Source organism: Microtus ochrogaster, chromosome 21, assembly GCF_000317375.1.
Source record: "Microtus ochrogaster isolate Prairie Vole_2 chromosome 21, MicOch1.0, whole genome shotgun sequence".
In the NCBI taxonomy this organism is placed as follows: domain Eukaryota; kingdom Metazoa; phylum Chordata; class Mammalia; order Rodentia; family Cricetidae; genus Microtus; species Microtus ochrogaster.
Window position 1 is genome coordinate 42,548,529 of NC_022022.1, and position 24,173 is coordinate 42,572,701.

At 38.9% G+C, this 24,173-nt stretch overlaps 2 protein-coding genes across 7 annotated transcripts in view; one reads left to right on the plus strand and one right to left on the minus strand.

Moving 5' to 3' along the window:
- The window catches only part of Srsf11 (serine and arginine rich splicing factor 11), a 28,629-nt gene extending 12,207 nt beyond the window's left edge, over positions 1–16,422 (plus strand). Inside the window, exons 3-13 of one of the 5 annotated variants that reach the window (XM_005357450.3) lie at positions 1,029–1,162; positions 4,891–5,000; positions 5,727–5,819; positions 6,350–6,399; positions 7,928–8,055; positions 9,516–9,597; positions 11,008–11,139; positions 12,813–12,902; positions 13,498–13,593; positions 13,923–14,061; positions 14,163–16,422. In XM_005357450.3, the coding sequence (XP_005357507.1) occupies positions 1,029–1,162; positions 4,891–5,000; positions 5,727–5,819; positions 6,350–6,399; positions 7,928–8,055; positions 9,516–9,597; positions 11,008–11,139; positions 12,813–12,902; positions 13,498–13,593; positions 13,923–14,061; positions 14,163–14,357 (1,249 nt within the window). In that variant the 3' untranslated portion in view covers positions 14,358–16,422. Of the gene's footprint in view, positions 1–1,028; positions 4,599–4,890; positions 5,001–5,726; positions 5,820–6,349; positions 6,400–7,927; positions 8,056–9,515; positions 9,598–11,007; positions 11,140–12,812; positions 12,903–13,476; positions 13,594–13,922; positions 14,062–14,162 lie in introns of those variants that run through there. The other 4 variants (XM_013350087.2, XM_026783884.1, XM_026783885.1 and 1 more) reach the window with 4 other exon arrangements.
- A 2,114-nt stretch (positions 16,423–18,536) lies between these two features.
- Positions 18,537–24,173, minus strand: part of Ankrd13c (ankyrin repeat domain 13C) — a 48,348-nt gene continuing 42,711 nt past the window's right edge. For both annotated transcript variants that reach the window (XM_013350098.2, XM_005357453.3), the window contains 3 exons: positions 23,885–23,983; positions 21,452–21,552; positions 18,537–20,683 (listed from right to left, as the gene is read on the minus strand). In XM_013350098.2, the coding sequence (XP_013205552.1) occupies positions 20,553–20,683; positions 21,452–21,552; positions 23,885–23,983 (331 nt within the window). In that variant the 3' untranslated portion in view covers positions 18,537–20,552. The remainder of the gene's footprint in view (positions 20,684–21,451; positions 21,553–23,884; positions 23,984–24,173) is intronic.

The following is a 24,173-nucleotide window of genomic DNA, read 5'->3' on the forward strand; positions in this document are numbered from 1 at the left end:
ATTTTTGTTGTTTGGTCTGCATATCTATGTGAGGGAGTTAGATCCACTGGAACTTGAGTTACAGATAGTTGTGAGCTATTATGTAGGTGCTAGGAATTGAACCCTGGTCTTTAGAAAGAGTAGCCAATCCTCTTAACTGCTGAGCCATCTATCTCCCCAGCCCCTATTATATCTTTTTAAAACCCTATTCTGCGTTAATCATCTTTTCACCGTCATAACTTGCACTTTACCATTTACTTGTCTGTGGAAGCAATGTGCTCTTGACTTGCTGAAGGGTAGTGTGGGGAGTAGATGCTATATGCTATATACTATATAACATGTTCAACGAGCTATGTATATACTTAATTTTTTTTCTTTTCTCTGGAAGTACTTCAGATCAGGTGCTTAAAAATTCTATATTCTATAGGTGTAGAGTCAGGATGTGGAATCAATTTATTGTTCAGATCAGGATCGCTTGGTGTGGTTTGATGTTTTTGAGTCAAGGTTTCATTGTAGCCTAAGCAGGTCTGTAACTTAAGTTTCTGTCAAGCCTTTTGGTGGCTAGAGATTACAGGCTTGTGCCATTGTGCCTGCTTAGATGTACTTTTCTATGGTATTTTACGTGTGAAATAAACAATTCTTAATCATTTTTACACTGAGGTATAAGTTATAATGAAAACTTCCTAAGCCAAAACTGTCACATGTATTTAAATATAGTTGGTGTTAAAACTGAGGATGAGGAGCTATGTGGGTCAGTGCCTGCCCTGAGCAACTCAAGCATGTGTGTGCACAGTCACTTATATGGTATATCATTGTCTATGACTTAAATGGTTTTTAAACTGCTGTATTAACAATTTAAGTGGTGATGATAGGAGCATATCTGCACTGCATCTTATTCTATCAGGTCATCAGGATGTTCTTTTTTTAATTGGTTAAAATAAATTAGCGTGCATCTATGTATTTTTACCTAAGTGTTGGCCATTTGGTGATATATCTGTGTTGAAGCCAAAAAAACTATTTTTCTCTAATGTTACTCATTTATCTTTTAGTGACTCGCCTCTGCCAGTCTCCTCTCGTGTCTGCTTTGTTAAGTTCCATGATCCAGACTCGGCAGTTGTGGCACAGCATCTGACAAACACTGTGTTCGTTGACAGAGCTTTGATAGTCGTACCGTATGCTGAAGGTTTGTGCTTTGTTTCACTACCTATGTGGGCACCCCTGCGTGGCCATCGGCCACAGTGTAGGTGTAGAGTAAGCATCACTAGCTTGTCAGACTCTGAGTATTAATTTGAAACCCTTGTTATACTGCCCTCCATAATTCTTACTTGGAGATTTTTTTCTTGCTCTAAAACTTAGAGAATAGGGTCTGTTTTATAATGTAATTAGCTTTTTGCTATCTTTCAAATGGTCTTAAGTTTATTAAAACAGAATTCCTAATTGAAACTCTGAGATATATTAATGTTAAGAAGTCCCAAAGGTAAAGGATCATACCATGTCATTCTCACAGAAAAATCTTGAAATAAATGCATGATGCTTTTGTTCTAAATCAATAGCTAAGTCAGTTTTATTTCCTTGATTCTCTCCCTCGCTCCTAACTTAAAACAAAACAAAACCCCCACACTGAATTCCAGTATACCAAGGGTTACAATAATTTTAGTTTTTCAAAAGTTTAAAATTTCCTATAGTTTAGGTGCCAGATGGGCACTGGGTGTTTGTTTTTATGCCAGATTTTCTTGTTCTTGTTATATTTTCTAGAATATCTCAAAATAATGAACTCTTCTCTCTGTTGTGTGTGTGACTTTTGTAGTGGAGAAGGCACATGCAAACCTCCCAGATGGCTGGACACAGTGGGTGCTCTGCAGCTGCAGGCTCTAGACTCTAACTAAACCAGCGAGCACTCGAGCCCCCAAGTGTTCTCCTGCTGTCACCATTTGTTAACTGCATTTTCTCTCTTTTTACGTTTTAGGCTGTTAAAGTAATTTGACAGAAAAAAAAAAATGAGCAGGTTTTTGGATCTAAAAAAGCCGCTGTGACAGGACAGCACAATTTTAATGCCACTTTGTAAAACTTTTCTAAGGCATATTTTACAATTAGTTTGTTCCCAGTGAACTGCTGTTGGTTTGCTTTTGGTAACTATATATATATATATATATATCTATTGGGGAAATCATTGCCATGATATACTTACTGAATTCTAACATAATAGCTTAATAAACTGTCCAGGATCTATATGCTTTCCCCTTCATTTAATAAACTGGTCAGTGGAAGCAGTATCTTATAATTGTTGCTTTTTAGATGCTTCTAAGATAATTGAAGACAAATGTGAAGATTTGCCATCATAACTTTGTGAAAGTTGTGAAATGTCTAATCATAGAGAATTGCCTCGTCTTTTATAAAGAACTTATATTCAGAGATGAGTTACGGCATGCTATTTTGGTAACAGTATATCTATCTCCAAGGTATTAACATATATGAGATGTGAGGCTAGTTCAATGTTTCTGTGAAAGAAAAGACAGCAGCTGATTTAGTGTGTTTTGGATAAGCAATTCCTTTTATTTCAGTGTGCTTCTTATAAGATAAGACTTAACCACCACCTTAAATCAACAGATAACTTACAGAACTCAATTCAGGATGAGTAAAGTAGACAGTAGGTCTTGAAACGGTCATGCCATGTGAGTAATGTGCAGAGTGCTTCAGTTAGCCGTAAATGTAATGAGCCTGGGATGGAATATCGTATGTCATATAATTGGGGTTTTATGACTAAATATTTTAAGCCATAGTAATTTTTGTAGATGTGTTTTTGAAAGTGAAGTTTTGGGGAGTGTATATAGAGCTATAGAAATAATTTAGTTCAGAAATCTGATTTTGCTGCTTTTAATTTGTGGTATGATGTGCTGTATTAATGTTACCTCCACAAGTAAACTGATGTGTTCGATCCCTTTGTCGCCATTCACTCTGGTTTTAGCCTTAACACTTTGGTGTTGGCTCTTGGTCAGTGTGTTAGAGCAATAGACCAAAAGTATACGGTAAGAATAGTCTTACTTAGTAAAATGTAGAGATAGCTGGATGTGGAAGGTGCTCTTAATAGTAATGGATTTGGGGGCATCTAGGTTCCTTGGTTAATGTTTGTTTCTTTTGTCTGTTTCTTTTTCTTTCATTTCTACACATTCATGCAGTATTTCATGGTTCTATCAAAGCAGCAGTAAAAAAAATACTCTTGACGCATGAAAATTAACTGGTGAGGGGCCTCATTGCTATTTTTAAATTGTAGTTTTATTTTTAGTCCTTTTTTAATCAGAGGATCAGATGCATGACTTTTTTAATGGATGCAGATCTTCTCTCAGGTGTCTCACAATAAATTCAAGAGGATTTTAGTTTGCCAGAAATGTTGCAAATGCACTAATTTGAGTAAGATGTTGATACTTAATATATCCTCTTGAGACATAATTTTGCATGCAAAATTACCCCTTAATCTTTGTAGGTTTGTTAATATTGATGCATTAATGCCCTATATCCAAATGATCTTCTCCCCTTCCCTCCATAACTCTCGGTATCTAAATTGATGACAGCTCTGACACAAGCAAGATAGCAGTGCTGTGTAGTATACATTTGTTTATATTATCGGCACTTCTCAGTGTAGGTGGAAGGAACCATTACCTTTATTTAACAGTGGTTTTTCTTTTTTGTTGTTGTGTTTTACAGTTCTTTTCCCTGGTTCAGCCTGAACTATATACCAGGCCCTGCTGAAAATACCACCCAACAGTTTTCTTCTGCAGCTTATCCAGTTTCTCTTAAGTGCCCTGTACATATTGTATGTTTTATGATGAGATGCAGTTTCTTAATATGTATTACAGAAATACTACTGGTATTTGCAAATATGTAGTTTAATTGTATTATTGAACTCTCATTTTGGGGGCTTGGGCACATTAACAGATTAATCCATCTGTATAGGGCTTTTGCTGTTGGATAGAATTTAAATTGTCTACATAATTGTCTTAGGACCTTTAGATTTTATCTGAATACACAGATTAGGCTTTAAAAGCAGGCATACATGTGGTTTTGGGATTAAGGAGTTTTGGACACGTGAGATATTGAACTGACACTACATAGCAACATTTTTTGTTATGGTTAGCATGGCACATATTGGAACCTAGAGCATTTTACTGTACAGGTAAGGAATGTGCCATGTTTTACCTATTCTCTCTCTTTCTCTCTCTCTCTCTCTACCTCCCTCACTCCCCCCTCTTCCCCAAACTCTCCCTACACACATTTCCCCTGTGTATTCAGAGACCTTCAGAAACATTCATAGTCATGTCATGAGTCAGCAAAAGCCCTACTCTTGATTCCAACGTAATATTTCCTTTACATACTTTCCTTCTTTTAATTTTTACAAAATTTGTATGGTAGGTGTAAAGAAAATCATAGTGACTGTACCATATTATTAACCCCTAAATCAAACTTTTTTTGTCTTGTGTATCTTGATTTTTCTGTGTGCTTTATAGTGAAGCAGCCGACACGAGTCGTTGTTCATAAAACAGCTTTTGAAAGTTGAGAGCACACCCCTGGAGAACCGACTGTGCTTGCTTACGTTTGGTTCATGACTTAAAAATCGAGTACAGGTGATGAAATCTTGGCAGTGTTAACAAAACAGTAGTGTGTATTGTGCTATTTTTTTTTACTCTAGAAACTTAACCATTGTAGAGAAAAAGGAAACAAATTTTCACACATTGAAGTTTCATTCTGACATAAATTAATGATAAATAATCATAGAGATCAAACTTTATATTTTAGCGAACATAAGTACTTTCAACAAACTCAGGTGGTGTATCAGGGAGACATTTTTCTGGGTGTTTTTGTGTGTTTTCTGTCTTAGAAGAGGGTGTGTTCTCATGCTAGAATGTTTCTCTGCAGGAGTTATTCCTGATGAGACTAAGGCTTTGTCTCTATTGGCACCCGCTAATGCAGTGGCAGGTCTTCTGCCTGGTGGTGGACTCCTGCCTACCCCCAACCCACTTACCCAGGTACTTATGCTGTTGACTTCTGGAAGGGCGGTCATATTTGGTGTGATGTAGTGATTGGCAGTAGGTGAAGTTTGTCGTGGGTGTGTGGAATGTCAAAATGCCTGTAAGACATTCCATGTTTGTGTTGGTTTAAGTGTGCTATAATAAAAATTGTGTCAGGAAGAAGACAGGAGTGTGTGTGTGTGTGTGTGTGTGTGTGTGTGTGTGTGTGTGTGTGTGTGTGTATGAATGAAATAAGGGATGAGTAGTGAATCAGAGGAGATTACTACACATCCCAGGGAGAAGCAAACTGCAGAAAAGAACACAAACACAGTGTTTGTGCTGAGGTCATCATAGCACAGGGCAGAACAGCTAGCAAGTATGTGTATTGAAGATATAGTGAGTACTTAAAATTGGCATAAACTAAGGCTCTGTTGAAAGGTTCATTTTTCTTGTAAATTTTCAAAGGGGTAATGTTTTGTAAAGGATGAAACACTAGCCATTATATAAACATGTGAGAAACTACAGGTCACAACGTTTATTTCTGTCAATAATATATTTTGCTGGGACATGGCTATTTTTGGTTATTTGTATATTGTTTGTCATATCGTATAGGACAGAATTTGAACCATAGCATTAATGGTTTTATACCATTGAGCTGTTGCAGCAGTACACATGTAACCTGTAATACTGTCTGATCCAGTACAGAAAGCTAAGTTTGATATAAGAAAACCTTGACCATTGCAGATTGGCGCTGTTCCCCTGGCTGCATTGGGAGCTCCAGCTCTTGATCCTGCCCTTGCTGCTCTTGGGCTTCCAGGAACAAACTTGAACTCTCAGGTATATCTTTCTACCTTTCATCTGTAACCTTGTTTTCATAGAGAATTCTTTCATTAGACTTCAGTTTGCATATCAAAGTAAGGGTTAGCTGTTTGTGTTGGAGTAATTTTATTCTGTTAACTTGTTTGAAAGGAATTTAAATTATATCAATCATTAATCCTTTACACATTTAAAAAATATTTTGTTTCAAAGTTCTTACTTTTTGGAGATGTTCTGTTATAAGGAGTTTTGATTTTGTTTTCTGATTCTTTGAACTATTTTCCCTCTTAACGTCTTTAGAATGATCAAGAGCTGATTCTGTAAATCCAAGCTGCTCAGTCTTGCTCTTGATAACTTGCTGCCTTCCTTTTCACAGCTGTAGCCACAAACATCACCTGCTGCTAGAATTATTAGCTTGGATTTGTCTGTTAAGGATGTACACCGAACATTACACTGCTGTCAGTTTGTCCTGGAACTTTAAAACACACTAAGAAAATAAAATACCAATCACTTATCTCTGTGTGCTCATTGTACTTTTTTTTCCTTTTAAGTCTCTTGCTGCAGACCAGCTGTTGAAGCTTATGAGTACTGTTGATCCCAAGTAAGCTTTCTCCTTTGTCTCCTTGGTTAAATACTGTATGATTGAATACTTATTTTGTTTCTTGTTGAGATAAGTCTCACTATGTAACATCGCCTTGCCATTTGTTCATTGTGTGAACTAGCCTGGTCTCAAACCCCTGTCCTTACCTCCCAAGTGCTGGGATTCCAGGCATACACCACTAAACCAATGAGTGAGGAGAGTTACTGTTAATAGAGAGTAGCTATTCTTAGGACATAAGTCATGTGTTACATTGTAGAACAGATAGAGTTAACAGAAGAAAGTTAACCGTTCTTGGACTTTCTTAATACACTTTTATGTATCGCATTGTAGAAACAATAAAGGAAATCTAGAAATATGTCCCAATATTAAGGGGTCTGTTTTGGGTGTTTCCAAATAGTTAGAAGTAGCTTGTTACAGCGTGATAGCATGAAAGTTGTTTTGATGATTCATACAAAATACACATTAGAGCCAGCATGGTGATACACACCTCTAATCTCCCCACTTGTGGGACTGGGCAGAGGCATGTGATCTCTGTAAGCTAGAGACTAGCCTGGTCTATATGGCAAGTTCCAGACCAGCTAGGGCTACATAGTAAGATCCTGACTCAAAAAATCCAATAAAATCCACATTTTTTGTTGTCAATATTAAGCATTCATTGCTAACAGAGTATGTGCACTCAGATGGGGAAAGTACAGTGGTGCCCCAAAGAGAAAACTTGGTTTTTAAAGCAGAGGTTAAGCCCTCAGGGTGGTGCAAGAAGGAAATTCCTAGTAGGTGACCAACGCTACCGTTTTAGTTCTTACAGTTTCTCTTGCACAGTATGTGGTGGAATTCGTTTCTATTTGATGGTGACATTAATGAGGCTTTTTCCCCATAAATTAAATTGAAGCTGTATTCCAAGTCCACATTAAAGTGGGAGAGCATGGCAGGAAAAGGATGTGGTTGGTGTGGCCTGACTGCTGCTGTCCCCACAGTTCAGCACATCAGCAGTACCACTGAGTCAGGGCCCCATTGTATAGCCTTGGCTGGCCTCAAGCTCAGAGATTGTTCTTGCCTCTGCCACTCAGGTGCTAGGATTAAACGAATGCGCCACCACACCCAGCACTCTTTAAAAAATGAAATTTTGTTTTTTAAAAAAATCAGTTTGGCTGGGTACTTTGCATGCATATAATACAGTGTGCAGTGTGTGTGAAGGTTAAGACAGGTTTAAGGAGTTGGTTCAGTTAGGAGACTTGGCAGCAAGAGTGCTTTGCCTGCTGAGCCATCTCAAGGACCATTTGTGCCTGTACTTAATGACATCTCAATCTCCCTACGGATTACTGTTGTCTAGGTTTTTGGGTTTGTTTAGGTTTTTGATTTTTTTGTTTTGTTTGGCATGTGTAAACAGTTAAAGGCAGATTTTAACCTTTGTTGTCAGGATTTCATGTGCAACAGTTTTGTGAACTATGGGCCACTGCCTCAGTTTCTCCCCCACCTGTAACCTAAAAGGTAAATTTTAAACTATTTCATTTCTCATTGTTTGTTTTAGATTGAATCATGTAGCTGCTGGTCTTGTTTCACCAAGTCTGAAGTCAGACACCTCTAGTAAAGAAATAGAGGAAGCCATGAAGCGGGTGCGTGAGGCCCAGTCCCTGATTTCTGCCGCTATTGAGCCAGGTAATATGTTCATACACATTTTCCTTGAATGTTGGTTGAATTGTGGTTCTTCGTAAAGCTAGTAGTGGCCTAAATGTAGAAGTTGTTGAATAATGTTCTTGGGTTTTTTGATTTGTTTTTGTTCTTGTTGTTTTAAGACTTTCTGTAATCTGAGAGATAAATCACGTATAAGAGGTTTTTCAGTCAGGTTCTTTTGGGTGTGTGACATGACAAGGAACCTGCAGGCTTGTGGATGCAAAGCAGGTATACCACTACTGAACTAGCTCTGATAGATTGTCTTTCTGAGATTGATTAAATGCATTGTCCTAGTGTGTGTATGTTACATATATGTGAATCTGTGACCACGAAGCACATTTTGCCAATTAAATATTTGATTCAAGTTTTTGTTCTTATTCCTTAGTAAGTGGAAATGTTCTTATTTATCATTTACAAAGTAATTTTCAATTATAAAGAGTAAACTGATAGCAGATACTTTAAGGGTATCATCTGATAAGGCGTTAAGTAATTGATAGGAGTCTTAGATGCACAAGTTTTTATGATCTAATTACTGCTGTTAAGAACTGAGGCTGAAGTGACTGTGATTTGCCTATAATGAATTTTGTGATGATAGGGCTTTATTTGTGACATTCACAGTAAAGTAAAGCCTGTGAATGAAACGACCTAACTGAGTTGGTGGCCTCATTTATTGACTGTGAGCATGTGAAAACAGCAGTAGCTTTAGTCGCCAAAGGTCTTGAAGAAAGAAATTTGGTATGTTGGGACTGAGACATGTTGCTTAAATGTTTGGTAGAGCACATTTGAAAATGCCAGTAGAAGAATGGGAAATGTATCAGAAAAAAGCTAGCTTCCTAAATTCAGTCAGATTCTGTCACTGAGGTACAGTGACAGGATAATGAATCATGGCTTTGGATTAGAATTTTGGCACAAGTGTACTTAGGAGGTAAAGACTGTTCTTGGTACCCTAAAGATGCCCACACACAAACATGTGTGATGAAAACATTTCATTAAGTCAGATTGAAAACGGTTATATTCGTACTTGAATTGAACGTATTTTTGTGGAACAAATTCCAAAAGGAAAAAGGATGCAGTAGAACCTTCTGAAGAACAAATCAGAAAATCAAAAAGTTAAAAAAAATAGCCTTTCATATATTGACTTATGGGATCATTTGGGCCCTCCAGAACAATTCAGATTAGATAGTGGAGGAAATCTTAGCGAGCAACTGCAAATCACCATAGAATTTACTAAAAACTGAGGTAATTCGTGTCACTGGAGCAAGCTTCCTGGTGAGTCTGTATACAAAATGATCATTTACAAAGAATTCTGGGAAGGCCAGCAAGGTGTATCAGTGGGTAGATGTGCTTCTGGACAGTCAGAGACTGGGGAGTTCCATTCCTGAATCTCACATATATACCTCTGGTTAAGCACTTGTTGGTACAGTTTCCTTTTCTTTTGAATCCAGACAAGAAGGAAGAGAAGAGAAGACATTCGAGGTCAAGGTCGCGCTCAAGGAGGAGGAGGACCCCTTCGTCGTCCAGACACAGGTTAGCAGTTTCTGTCCATTAAGAACTACTTCCTATGTAAAATGGGTCTAATCATTTATTACTCCTGTGAATCCTAAAAGGGAAAATTGCTTTGAGTATATTAGGAGAAAGGTGTAAGGTGAGCAAGTGGTTCTTACTTAAAACCAAAGCAAATAAAGACCTACTGGTAGGAAAGCTAGAAAACAGTAAAATGCCATACTTGTATGAAAAGAACATACAACTTGACACGTGTTCTGTATTTGACTTTGGAATTGTATGCTGTCTGCCTAGCAAGAGTTAAGGCTAAATCTGTTCTCATCTCTCACACTAGTTACGCACTTCTTTCTGTAAAGTTCTCTGCAGCAGAGTAGGTCTCCCTCCAAATTTAAAAAAAAATGAAGGCAATGTACTTTAGTTTATGTGGGTTATATCTGACAAATTGAAGCTGTCAGATATATTTCTGATAGCTAACCCATCTCATTTACAGAGCTTTGCAAAAAAAAAAAAAAAAAAAACCTTAACCACCTGATAGTGAAAAGGGGTTGTTATACTTCACCAATCTAAAGTTTTAGCTTAGTCGAACAAATAGGATTTTGTATTCTAATTTTTATACTATATTTTTGTTCACTTTTGTTATTTTCCTTTGTGAGGGCAGACTGTTATTTGAAATAGGGTCTCAGTACTTAGCCTTGGATGGCCTGGAACTCATGATATAGACCAAACTATTCTCAAACTCAAAGATCCACCTGCTTCTTCCAAGTCCTGGAATTAAAGACCACATTACCATGTGCAGCTCACATATTTTTAATTCTTTAAGAATTTCATACAATTTATTTTTATCATAATCAACCTTGTTCACACATATTTTAAAACCAAGTTAATGGCTATGCAGTTAGAAAAAGGAGAGTTAGTTTTAATATTTTCAGGTAATTATAATCATTATTCTTTGGTTAATTACCCAAAATTAGTATGATTTCTGGCTGCTATCCAGTTCTTTGACAGGGCATTTGATATCACCTCAGATTTCATCAGAATACTAAGGAATCAGAAAACTCTTGCCTAGAAGCATTTTCTCTTAGAAGCCAAATTTTATTATTGACAACAGATTTGTTTTCCTTAAGGGGTGTAATATGCTTCGTTCATCTTCAAGAAAACATCCTTCACATAGTCTCATATGTGTTGGTTCTTGGGCGGTTCTGTTTTGTTATGGAGTCTTCTTGCATCAGCTTGTAGAGTGCAGTTTGCACATGCATAGACCTGAGCATATTCATTAAAAGTTTCTGAGGTCTAGAAGATAGCTGGGCTAAATGGCAACAGCAGCTGAAGGGAGGGGAATTCTTCTCCAGTGTTTCATACTTAACTCATCTCTTAGGTGAGTGTTTTGTGCATTTTAGATCTATACGCACATGTATTACTCGTTTACATTTTTAGGCGGTCACGAAGCCGGTCGAGGAGGCGATCACACTCTAAGTCCAGAAGTAGACGGAGATCCAAAAGTCCAAGACGGAGACGATCTCATTCCAGAGAGAGGGGTAGAAGGTCAAGGAGCACGTCCAAAGCCAGGTATATGTGTGTAAACAGACAGGCAGCAGCCAAAGGTCCTGAGACCCCAGTGCTGTGCTTTCCATGTTACAGCCTAGGTAAGGTGTGGGTAGGGGGCTAAATGGAAAAGAACCTATGGCTTGATGATACTGTTTTTGGTTTTCTTGTCTCTTGCCAAGCTGAAGGTGTGACTTTTTTACATTTTTAAAAAGTTTATGTGTATGAGTGTTTTGTCTGCATGTTTGTCTCTGCACTGTGTGCATGCTTGGTGCCTACCGAGGCCAGATAAGCTAACTGCTAAGCCATCTCTCTAGCCCCTATAACATTTTCTAGTCATAAGTTCTTTTAGCTACCCTTGTTACCTACCCTGTTGTCTTTCCTCTTTTCCATTCAGCCACTAATGTGGGTCTGGGTTCAGGACGGAGCTTCAAGCAGACTCTTAGCTCTTTGTTCATTTATCTTCATGTTATCATCAGTGATTGGAAACATTCCTGAAGGATCATTTATGGTCTAAACATGGAGCCATATTAGAGAAAGTCTTTTCTTCCATGATCTGACCTATAAAATTTATCAAGGACTTGTAAAAATGTATTTAAAAAAAAAAAACTAGCCTTAGAGATGACCTGGATTTGGTTTCTGGAACTAACATCAAGTGACTCACATCTGCGTATAACTTTATGTCTAGTAGATCCAACACCCTCTTCTGGTGCACATCAATTCATGCAGATACATACAAGTTTAAAAATAAGTAAATGCATCAGAGAAGACATCTTTTCACTCAAAGATGGGTTCTTTAAGTCAGTGGTCTAGTCTTGAATAACTAAGAATATAGTAGGTCCCTTTTGCTCCCTGCCCCCAATCATTTATCGCTGGTGAACATGTACCTTAACAGATAGGAAAGGAACTGTTTCCATACACGGAGAAGGAATTGGGCATTGCTTTCCTTAAAAACTTTCTATTGAAAGCAAGAAATAGTCACAGGGGAAGGACCAGTGTTAAGTGATAGCTATATACATTCAGATGTATTGATCAGTTACTGAAGGAAGGTCTTTGGTATAGCACACACAGAGTGTATGGTATGGAGTAGTGGAGAACATACACTGGAGCCCAGTAGGAGAGTTGGTGATAGAGAGGATGACTGCTGGAGCAGAACCAGAGGAGGAAGGAGACAAAGTGAAGAGCAAGCATTATGGGATTAAATAGAAATGAGTGGGAAGGAGCTGTGCACCTGAGTGTGGTTGTGTACCTACCTATCCGTTGTGGCAGCAAAGTATTTGGATGCCACTGATTAATTCAGTATGCAGTAGCAAAAAAGGGTAGAAACTTTGGTTAGTCTGTGATTGGTGGTTTCCTGGGCAGATGTTCCCTGAAGGAAAGAATGACTGACAGGCTGTGGTGCTTTGTTCTTTTCTGACATTGTGACAGAGCTCAGGAACTTGTAATCAAGTGAAAAGGACCCAACGACAGGGATTAAACCCATTGAATTCTGCACCAAACATAAGAAACTAGCCAGCATTCTAAATACTTTCTTAGCATTTAGGCCACTTTACTATTGGAGGTAATTTCTAGGTGACCTATCAGAAAATATGAGGCTTAGAGAAATTATTTTATCACACATAGGCCATGTCTCACAAGAGTGTGGTTACATGGAATGAAGTATTAGTCTTCACACTTTATTAAATTATGTTTGTTAGAGACAAAAAGAAAGAAGATAAAGAAAAGAAACGTTCCAAAACCCCACCAAAAAGCTACAGTACAGCCAGACGTTCTCGGAGTGCAAGCAGGTAAGGGTAGCACCCTGGAGCCTGGGGGGCAGTAGGTAGCTGTGTTTTTCAGTAGGCAACAGATGTTCAAAATACCTTAGCATTGAAGTTTTGATGACTGGAGCATACTGAATTGTTAGGTTAGTTTTGCTGTGATGCTTACAATATTCGTGTCTTATTCTCAAGAATGTTTACTTCCCACGTAGTAGTTTCATGTTAAATGAATGGGAGACGTTTTAAGTGCTCTCATTCTTTGATGGCAGTCACTGTATGTAAATTATTACAATGAAAATGGAAGTGGTGTGGAAATCTTCATAGAAAATATATTCTTAATGTTCAGTTCAATCAGATGTAGTTCAGACATGCTTGGACTTACCTTATATGAATGCCCCAGAAGGTCTGTGTGCCTAGCTTTTAGGAAGCTAAGGAGAATGCCAAATTCAAGGCTAACCTAGACTGTATTATGTGACCCTGTCTCAAAAAAATACAGCCGGGCAGTGGTGGCTCACACTTGATTATTTGTGAGGCAGGCAGGTCTTGAACGGTAGAAATTTCTAGTGGAGCTGGCGAGACCACACTATATTTTAAAGCCTAGTTTGCACATTTGTGATTCTAGGGAGAGACGTCGGCGACGAAGCAGGAGTGGTACAAGGTCTCCTAAAAAGCCCAGGTCTCCTAAAAGAAAGCTGTCCCGCTCCCCATCCCCACGGAGGTACGGGTATCAATTGTTTATACTTACAATTTGTGATATTTGGGACTAATGAAGTTATTAGACTATTAGATTTTTTTACATTCACTTGGTCTTTTGGGGGAATTACAGACATTATTGTCTAAGAGATTTTCAGTATGCACTTTTGGGTCCAGCTTAGATTCTTACTTTGAATGCTTGATATTTCATATATTTCAAATTTGGCTCTTTGTAATCTTTCAATTGAACTTGGTTAAGCCCCAGAGTTGAGACCTGTTGGCTGCTTAGGAATAAAACTGCCAAAAGTTCCTGCAAAGTAGCTCTCACAAGCACATTTTAACTGTTCTTTCTAGACATAAAAAAGAGAAGAAGAAAGATAAGGACAAAGAAAGAAGCCGAGATGAAAGGGAACGATCAACAAGTAAAAAGAAGAGGAGCAAAGACAAGGAGAAGGAGCGGGAAAGGAAGTCTGAGAGCGACAAAGACGTCAAAGTAAGTACACAGGCCAGGGTGCTGCCACTAAGGCGGTTGCCACTAGTTTAAGAAGTGCTTTTCCTTTGAAGAAGCTTATTTTCCCATTCTCCTTGGCAAAGCAGGTGACACGGGATTACGATGAAGAGGAGCAGGGCTATGACAGCGAGAAGGAGAAGAAGGAGGAGAAGAGACCAACAGAAGCAATGTCCCCTAAAACCAAGGAGTGCTCTGTGGAGAAGGGGGTGGCTGACCTGCGAGAGTCCAAAGTGAACGGGGATGATCACCACGAAGAAGACATGGATATGAGTGACTGAGCCCTAAAGCTGGCTGCAGACGGGCCTCGGTATCATTCCTCCTGATACCTAATGCTGTGTGTGTTCATCTCACCTAGGTGTATACAGCTGCACATTACCAATGGCTGCAGAACACCCAATTGTGATCTCTAGTTCTGTACAACAAAAGCTTTTAGAAAGTGGTACCTGGGTGACCAGACTGCCATGGTGATATCCATTTGCGTGACCAAGCAGCTGTGCAACTGCTGCTTCCAACACAAATGAACAGCTGCATGCATCTCCAGCAGGCATGGATTTGTCTCTGTCGTATGATCCTCAGTGCGTTCACTTAGAGTATTTCTAGAGTTTGAGTCCTTGCCGTGATAGAGCCATGTAGGGAATGCACTGATTGCATGTTACCCCAAATGTCATGAAACCCTCCAACATGGGGACCTACTTAATGGTCTTATTTGTTGACATGACAAATTAACATTCTTAGAGTTACATCTGGAAACAAGCATTTGTGATAGATAAGCCTTTTGAGCCTTGTGGCTAAATTTTTGTGGCTTTGTTTAACTTTCAAAGGTTATATATGCACTAACCTTTTTTTGATGGCTAAGTAGGCTTTAAATTACAGAAAAAAAATTCAAATAAAACTGGCTGTAAAATATGTTTTGAATTAGAGTTGTTCACATTTTCATAGCTACTTTTGTTCCCAATAATTTATTTCACATCTCTACCAGTGAATACAACCTGCTTATCTAGCCCATCACTAGAAGAAAATGACCTCGTCCTGATTTTCATTTTTCAACTTTTTTTAGTTTTAAAGCTTACTGTTTGAACAAAAGGAGGTGGTGGTGCATTTGAAATTGACCTTCATGTGCTTTTAAAATATGACAAATCTTGATAATGTACTATTTGATCTCAAGTTGTACAAAACCAATAAATTTGTGTTACTTTGATTGCAGTAGTATCTTATGCAGTGATTCCATGTTATATGCAGACTAGGTAGGTAACTGTTTTCTTAGTTACAAAAGTTAAAAGCTTCACTTTTGTGCATTAAAAAACAAAAGTAGGCTACCGTCTGTGCCATGTTGATGTACAGTTTCTGAAATTGTTTTACAGGACTTTGATAATAAAACCCTTAAACTCACAAGTCACGCTCCTGTAGAACTGCATTGTTTATTCCCACGTTGAATGTACGGCATTACTTCATCAGTCTCCACACCAAGTTCTTCCCTTGTGCATGTTCAAGCACAGTAGCTAAATGGAGTACACCACCTCAGGGTAGATGCCCGCAAAACTGTCAACAAAAACCTTCTAAATTATGGCTTGTGTTTTGGATGTAGGACTGGGATCGTGCAACAGTGTCTTGGGGATAAATATGATCTCACCTATACCTAGTAAATTTATATTTTCATTGAAATTACAGAAATTTGCCTTTTCTGAAATAGTATGGAAGTTGTTGATCGAATGTTTGTATTGTATTGCCATACTAGATAATGGCTAGTGTTGGGTGGCTGAGAGAGAGATTGAGACTGGGATTTGTAGTGTTCAAGTTTTGAATATAAATTATTAAATAAATTGAATGCTCTATAGAAAAGCAGCATTTGTACAGTTTGTAGTTAAGTAACTTTTTAAGAAAGATTTTATGAACCGGAATTTGGTCTATGACAAATACATCAAATTCCATTCATGATCTGAATAGCCACTACATTTTTAAAACAAAGCTGAATGTAGCTGACATATGCTTAAAACTTTAGCTGATAAAAGGACCATGTGGTGGCATGACCACCAGTCTGGAAGAAACAAGTAAAATACTGGCAGTTCCCAGAGCAAATCAATATCCAAAGTTCATTCCGTCGCCTGTGACCTCCTAATGCAGACATTCACTTTTCTACAGCTTCAATTTAAAACTAGTGCCAGTGACTTAAGATGTCACCAGAAGGCAGCTTTATTTAGGACACTTGTTGGTTGGTGCTGCTGCTCTGGCAGTTCATGCCTCTTAGCTGACGAACAGTTGGACCCAAGTGGACACTGCCACCACATTGAGTTCTCTTCTGTATTTGGTGGTAAACCAATTTTAAAAATAAAAGTGGTTTTGTTAGAAAAATATTTGTCCTTATTTATTTTGCTTAGTTTTAAGTAAAAAACTTCAGGCTATGCAATTTGTGAAAGATGATGGCCCCATGGTAAGCCTCAATGAGCTAGGGGGCTGTAGAAGCCATCACGTTACCAATGTAAGCCTGGATTGGTGGATGGCAGCTTATATTTTAGAACTTAATCAGTAACAGATAAGTGCCATAGATTGCACCACCAGGTTTGAGGTGTTCAGTTCTCTTGGGTGGCAGCTACACCTTGGGAAGATGAGTGGACTATGTCTATGAGAAGGTAAATGTAATTTTTAGTACTGGATGTAAAAAACAAAAAATTATAATTCTAAAAGATGCTCCCAAATTAGTGTCTGTCGTTACACAGAATGCGTATAGCAGCTATCAGAAAATCAGAAGTTTTAGTTTTTAGAGAACAGTTTGACTTGACTGAGTTTTGTACCTGGTGCTGCAGGTGGATCTGTAGGGAAGGAGGGGTTGGCTGCTGGAATAGGCTGGATCCCACATAGACTGAAAATGTCCTCATCTTGGTACTTGTGACTTCGGAGCTGAAGACATCTCAGAATGGGTACACAAAGCCTGAACTTCACATTGCTGTTCAGAACCCACCTCCCAGTCAGCATCCTCCTTCCCTTGGACGCTCGGAATAGCTGACCTGAGTGAATGCCCGCAGACTTGCATGCACTGAGGGTGTGGCAAAGGGGGTTAGAAGTACTGTTCCAGCATGAGCTGAAAGGAGCAGCTTTTTGTTTTTACCTGAAACTAGACTTAAAAATTGACTGTAGACATGCTGTGATGCTGCCTGAGGTTTCTGTCGCAGATGTTTAACACAGCTTCAGAGTTTACAGGCCATACATAGTTCTGGCTGAGCTTCATTTTGCTAGTTCTTTGTGATCCTGTCCAATTCTATGGGCAAATTTTGATTATTAGTTGTCTGCAAAGTGGATCCACTCTCCACCAATCTCGCTGGACCCAAAGAACCAGATCTCTATCTGCTGTAGACTTAATGGAAAGTAAAGGTTGAGCCCAGCATCTCAAACAAGGCAAGCACAGCCCAGAGTGCTGCATCTCTAACCACTTCTAACAGATTTTGACATCTTGATCCTGCTGCCTCAGTTTCCCTGATAGCTGGAGTGGACTACATCCAAGTACCACTACACATGACTTGAGAACCCAATTTTATTCAGGAGCTTCAGTTTGGCATTCAGCTGCTTGCTATTAGCTAATAATCATGTAGGTTTCCAGCCATCAACATGGACTTAACTCAGCATGGCACCTGCTGTACATGCCTTTTATTAACTGCAGCCTTTAATTCTCTGATACATTACTGCAGTTTCCCCTCCTCCTCTCCTAGCAACCCTCTTTCCCCAAGCTCCCCTCTTCCCAAGATCCACTGTTTGCTTTCCCTCAGAAAAGAGCAGGCTCCCCGGGTATCAACCAAATATGACAAAACAAATTACATTAAGACCGTACCATACTGTCATATCAAAGCTGGAGAGGCAACCAGTGGGAGGAAGGGAGTCCCAAAATCAAACAGGAGATAGCCCCCACTCACAGTGTGTCCCACAAGAAGAAACCAAGCTACAAAATCAGCATATATGCAGAGAACCTAGGTCAGACCCATACAAGCTCCCTAACTTGTCACTTCCGTCTCTGTGATCCCCTGAGCCCTGGTTAGCTGATTTTGTAGTGTCCTTGACCCCCCTCTGGTTCCTAAAATCCTTCTTCCTCCCCAGATTCCCTGAACTCTGCCTAATGTTTGACTGTGGGTTTCGGTATCTGCTCCTATCAGTTGCTGTAGGGATTCAGCCTTCTCTGAGGATTATGCTAGGCTCTGTTCCACAAAACTGCAGCTCTTTGCCCAAGAATATCTACTAAGGACATGTCTCAGGAATGGTTTCTTGAAGATGGGAACCATATCTACAGATATCACCTGAGTGATGAGGTATCACACCTTTCAGGAATGGGGCCCCTACTACTAGCTTAAATTTTTTAAATTTACAATACAGAATTTTACCTATCTACATTTCAAAAGTGATCTGCATGTAAGATTGTAAAAAAAAAATACCTTTAATCATTTCATTAACAGGATTAAAAGGCACATCATGAAAATGTAATACTGTGAAAAGTTTATTTGCATTAATTATTAACTCCTTTTTTCCCCACCATTGTAAGAGATACATTTTTCTTTGTGATCAGAGAAAAAATATTTTGGAATGGAAAATCTGATTCTACTATTTGTTAGAGAAAAATTAAAGTCTTAAAACAATCCAGTGCAACAATTTTCAGTAGTACAGTCCAGTGCAGTAATTTTCAGTAGTACACTCCAGTGCAGCAATTTTCAGTAGTCCTGCCTCCAGTGTAATCCAGCAAAATATTCACATGGTAACAAGCTCTAAGTCTCAAGCTACAATTTATCGTTTTGTCCTACATGGTCTACAGGGCCAGGGAACCTAAAGCAGCAGTGGTCACTGCCTTTCTGAACCTCAGACCTTACAAATGACAACAGAACTCAAGTCACTGGATCAGCCATTATTTACGCCAGGGGCCAACAACCCTCCATTCCATCAAGCTAGCTCTGGGCTTCCCAGTTATTAAAATTATCTTACTGGAGTGGTTAGGGCTTTGGATTTTTAACTCTTGATTATTTTTCTTATAAAAAGTAATAAAACAACATATGCAAGGTGGTTTCACTAGGTGAGATGTAACCGTACAGAGATAAATATCTGATGGCTGATGCTTTGGATTTTTTTAAATAAGTCATCTCTTCAATAAAAGTCTCTAAAATCTTGGTAAGTGTAAACTACGGGTCACTCTATACCAACCTGACAGGTGCATCCTTGACATAGTTCATCAGGACACATTTATAAATATTTAGATAAGTCTTTAATACAACGTGATTCCTTATGACTCAGACATTAGTCTCCCTAATTTATTTTCATTCTTGGACCTTCAAAACATCTTGTAATAAATATGAAAAAAATTTAAGTGCAAAAATGAGTAATGCATGATTTTAACACTTTGGAGACAGAAATCAGTAAATATTTTCCTGTGACTTAAAAAAAAAAATAAGAACTCAATCTTGCATGTTTCTGGACTTTTAGCCTATAACAAATATATTGTAGCATATAAAATGTTTTTACCTTATTTTGAAAGCATTACATACATAGTTGTCCAAAATATGTATTTTTTAAAATTGACACCAATGCACTAATATTCCATTAAAAATAATCTGACTTATGTGCACTTACTAGAAAGCAAGTTTAAAAATTTGGAATTTGTTTAAAGTGCTGATACTTAGGAGAGGGCTAGCTGTAAGCGTGTTACCGTACCTATCAACACAACAAGAACCTTTAAACTCAAGGTTAGGAAAACAAAAACAAACAAAAAAGAGGTTCTATGAAAGGAAGATCAGTAACAAACAGTTTCCACTGAAAAGGGATTCAGGTAAAACAAAGAGCACCACGATGAGCTGCACAAAGGTGCTGGGGGCACCACATTCCCTGCAGGGAGCACTCCCAATGGATGCATTGCAGCTGTAAATGCAACTGTTACTGAGGTGCTGGGGGGTGGGGCACCGCATTCCCTGCAGGGAGCACTTCCTCGGAATGTATTGCAGCAGGCTGTAAATGCAACTGATGACTACCATTGCTCTGTTCACCTCAGAAAACTCATTTCCTTCTAGTTCACTGAACATTCAAATTACAGAACTATACACAATAATAAAAACAAAATTTAAAGGAACATTTATGCATGCCACCCCGGATAGAGGTGACGCATTTCAAAGGGTTTCATATCTCTTAAGACAATGAATTTACATTAATGGTCCAGGAGTGTTTTAGATATAGCTATAGATATATTTATATGCATATATATTCAACAGGAAGTGTAAAAATCTTTAAAAAGAAATCACAGCACTCACAGCTGCTTTACATAGGAAGGTCTCAGGGTCACTGGGTGTCAAACTATTACAGACAGGAAGTGACTTTAAAAAGAGGAATGGCACATCAGGAAGCTTCGGACATTTTATTAGAGGTCCGTTTCTCATCACATCACTGATGTGTCGACCCTCCGCTTACAGAAGCAATGTCCCTGCCACCTGGAGTCTCTTGTTCTTCTGGATCAGTTAAAGGTCAGGAAAACGACTCGGGTCTTCCTTGTAGTCTTCAGGGATGGCAAAGATGGACCCATCAAATTCATCACATCGGAACTCCTGAAAAGTCACAGTGGCTGTGATCGTGGGGAACACGGGGATATCTGGAGAACAAATGGTGAGACAGCGTCAGATGCTGTCTGAGACAGTCCACTCGAGTAGGCCACATTCCTGCACACAACTGCACTTCCAGAGGGACCCAATACACACCACCCAAGCCTGTGCAGTGGGCTCCAATGGCTTCCGTACAAGAACATCCCCTGATTTCTCTTTCAAGTGACATTACTTGAGCACAGCAATCATAGAAGAGTTTCTGGCCCAAAAGGTAAGTGAATCTGGAGAGTATGTGCACCCGCTCTGCTCATCTGATTCTCCCTGAGTGGGTTTTTGCTGCAGAAGGCACCCTGTGGCAACTGCTGGGAAAGCTTAGTAAACTGATGCAGATTTCTACTTCCCGACGTCCAACGTAAATGCTAAATGGTTTGTTTCCTGCAACTTGCATAGGAACCAGTGTGTCGCAAAGTTTTCTTTAATTTCTCCTACTGGTGCTGTGAAGTCTGCACCTTGTTTCATTATTTATCTCTGTGCTTCTTTATTTTAGTGACTTAAATGTTCACACACACTCTCCTGCAGGAGGTGCTACCATGACCTTTATATTTCATTTCATTTAAATCACAAAGAAATCAAAACTTTTATCTGCTATTGTTATTTCTCAGGCATTTAAACAAAAACACCAACACACTTAAATAATAATTTTTTAAAACCTTAATAAAAATGAAGCAACTGGTACATTCACTGTCCTTTAAAATATATCCTACTAAATTTGAATTAAAAATAAAGAACACTAAAATTATACCTGAATTTTGTCTTACCTAATTTTACAGGAAAGCCTGGAGGAAGCTTCATTTGAACAAATTCTCTAAGCTTGTTAAAGTGCTTGAAGGGTGCTATTACTTCTAGAACATTCAATAATCTGAAAAATGAAAGGATGATGTTTTCATGGTTTATGTCCTTAAGGTTGTTCCTGAACTGCACAGCTCAAACAAGATAAACTGAGGCTGACTAAGTCCTCAGTCTTTCTGGGATGCATCTGCTTTCTTCTATTTTCATGACTGACTTCACTTTTAGGTTAGTAGGGTTAATCCTGGTTAATTTCAGATCACATAACCTACCCCTTTGCCTAGATCCCAGAGTTCTTCAGTGTCCTATACAACAGAGTCACACAACAGCTCCTTCCAGCCTCTGGCTGGGCTATTCCAACACCTACTATTACTTTCCTTCCAACAGGGCGTATCTTCCAGTGTCTTGCTGTGTAAGCAACAGCTAAACACGCATTAAACCTTAACTGCTTTGCTTTCCTGATAGCTGGACACACATAGATCACACTACTTCCTTTAACTTACTTTTTTTCTGGGGCTGAGAGTTGGTCCCAGAATCCTGTGTATACACGGTCAGCACTTAGTGCTGAGCTTAAATCCCAACACTTTTTTTTTAATTTTACTTTTTGAAAATTCTTGAGACATATATAGTCTTAATAACTTGTCCAGGCAGGCCTTGAAGTTCTGATCCTCCCGCCTTAGTCTCCAAATAGCTGGAATTGTGAACTTGAGCATAATTTACCCTTTCCTGTGTCAAAAACTAAGTGATTGCTATGCTTTCCTCTGCCCAAATCTCTTAAATTTGTTTCTTAATAACTGAGAGTTAAGCTAGAGAGGTCATGTAGAATATTTGTCCAACATGAGCAAGGTACTAGGTTCAATCACACGAGAAAAAAAAAAAAAAAAACAGAAGTTTATCTGGAACCAGGGAGAGTAGCTTACATCTGTAAATTCATATGATCCCAAAACTCAGAAGTCTGAAGCATGAAGACTAGGGGAGTTCCAGGAAGGTTGGGCTAGAGTGAGGTCCCATCAAAGCAAAGAAACCTTGTCATTTAAAGGGGCAATTTTCCGTGTGATTGTTCTGTACCAGCTTTTTCCCATCTTGGAATGAAATGTTATCTCACAGACTCTGCCCTTTCCTACACAGACATGTCTATCACATCTCGAACACTAGCCCCCACTCTTGGAAGCTGGTAAGTGGATCCAGTTCTGTACTCAGTCATGGCTCTGACTTCATCTGTCAAAATTTAATTTCAGCCACATCTATTCTTGTCCACTGTGTCTGATGATTTTGTTTTGTGAATAGTGCTGTTCTCTGCTCAGTTTAGTATTCCTTCTTCACTCATTCTTGCCCTTCATCTCAGGAGTGATCTAGCTACACTGATTTATGTTCTCTGTGTGTTTCCAAAGCAGTAACATTTCTTCTGTGATAGCATGGATTCTTGTCTATCTTCTGTATGCAGCATTTCTTGACTTCCTTTCTCCTAGGACAGTGGTTACAATCATCACATGCACTAATACATCTATTTCTCACGTCTTAAGGCTCTTTGGAGTTAATTCCAGGCACACTATAAAATCAGCTGCATTCCTTTAACAGGGACCAGAGCTATCTCTCCATGTCTGTTAACTCCCTCCTCACATCGCCTCCAGCTTCTCCCCATGTGTGGCCTCTAGCTTACATAGAAGCTCTGTACAATATTCTATCTGACCTTCTAAAGCTTCAGGGTAACAAAGGCAGGTAGTGTGAACAGATTTTGTTGAAAATTATATCTGGGCAGTGGTGGCACACGCCTTTAATGCCAGCACTCGGAAGGCAAAGGCAGGCGGATCTCTGAATTTGAGGCCAGCCTGGTCTATAGGGTGAGTTCTAGGACTGGCTCCATAGCTACTGGGAAACCCTGTCTCGAAAAACAAAAACAAACAAACAAAAAGAGCAGAAAGAAGAAGAGAGGAAGAAAGGAGGAAGAATAGAGAGGAGGAGGAAGGGGAAGAAGTAAAAGAAGTAGTAGTAGTAGTAAAAGAACAACAAAATGAATGATAGGAGGTTAGTACTATAAAATCCAAGAAAAAGGAAAAGAAGACAAATATATGATTTGACATAAATATGATCACTGTTGGAATCCAAGACACCCTGGCTCATAAAGCACAGAAACTCGTGTGGAAAACTCAGACTATTCTCAGACTCTGCATTCAGAAGCATAGTTGAAAAAACAGTCTAACTAATGTGCCGGAAGAAAATACCTTTTTATACCACAAATGTCTATGCTTTCAGTTTTTATAAGCATGTATATTTATGTAAACCAGAAAATTTGTGGGCAGGTGTACACACTCTTGAGCCAAGAGCTGTCTGCTTTTTTCACATTTCAACACCTCAGATCAAATAATGGCGCCTGTCGGAAATTCTGTAGTCAACAGCATACTTACGACTCAATCCCCAGGGGAAACTCCTGGCTCATGGCTACAGTAGCTTTAAATGTTTTCTTGCTCTCTTTGCACACCAGTTCTCTGCCCAGGTGTGGAGCCCTGCAACAGAAAGAACACTGTTAGGGAGCCTTGCAGAGAACTCATCACTCTCTATCAATACTCACAATCTTCCACTTATCTTACCCTGTCTACAGAAATATTATTATGCTAAAAACAAGATATATATAAGAAATGAGACAAAAATAGAGCTTAAAAGAAACAAACGTTAATACTCAAGGAATTTCATACT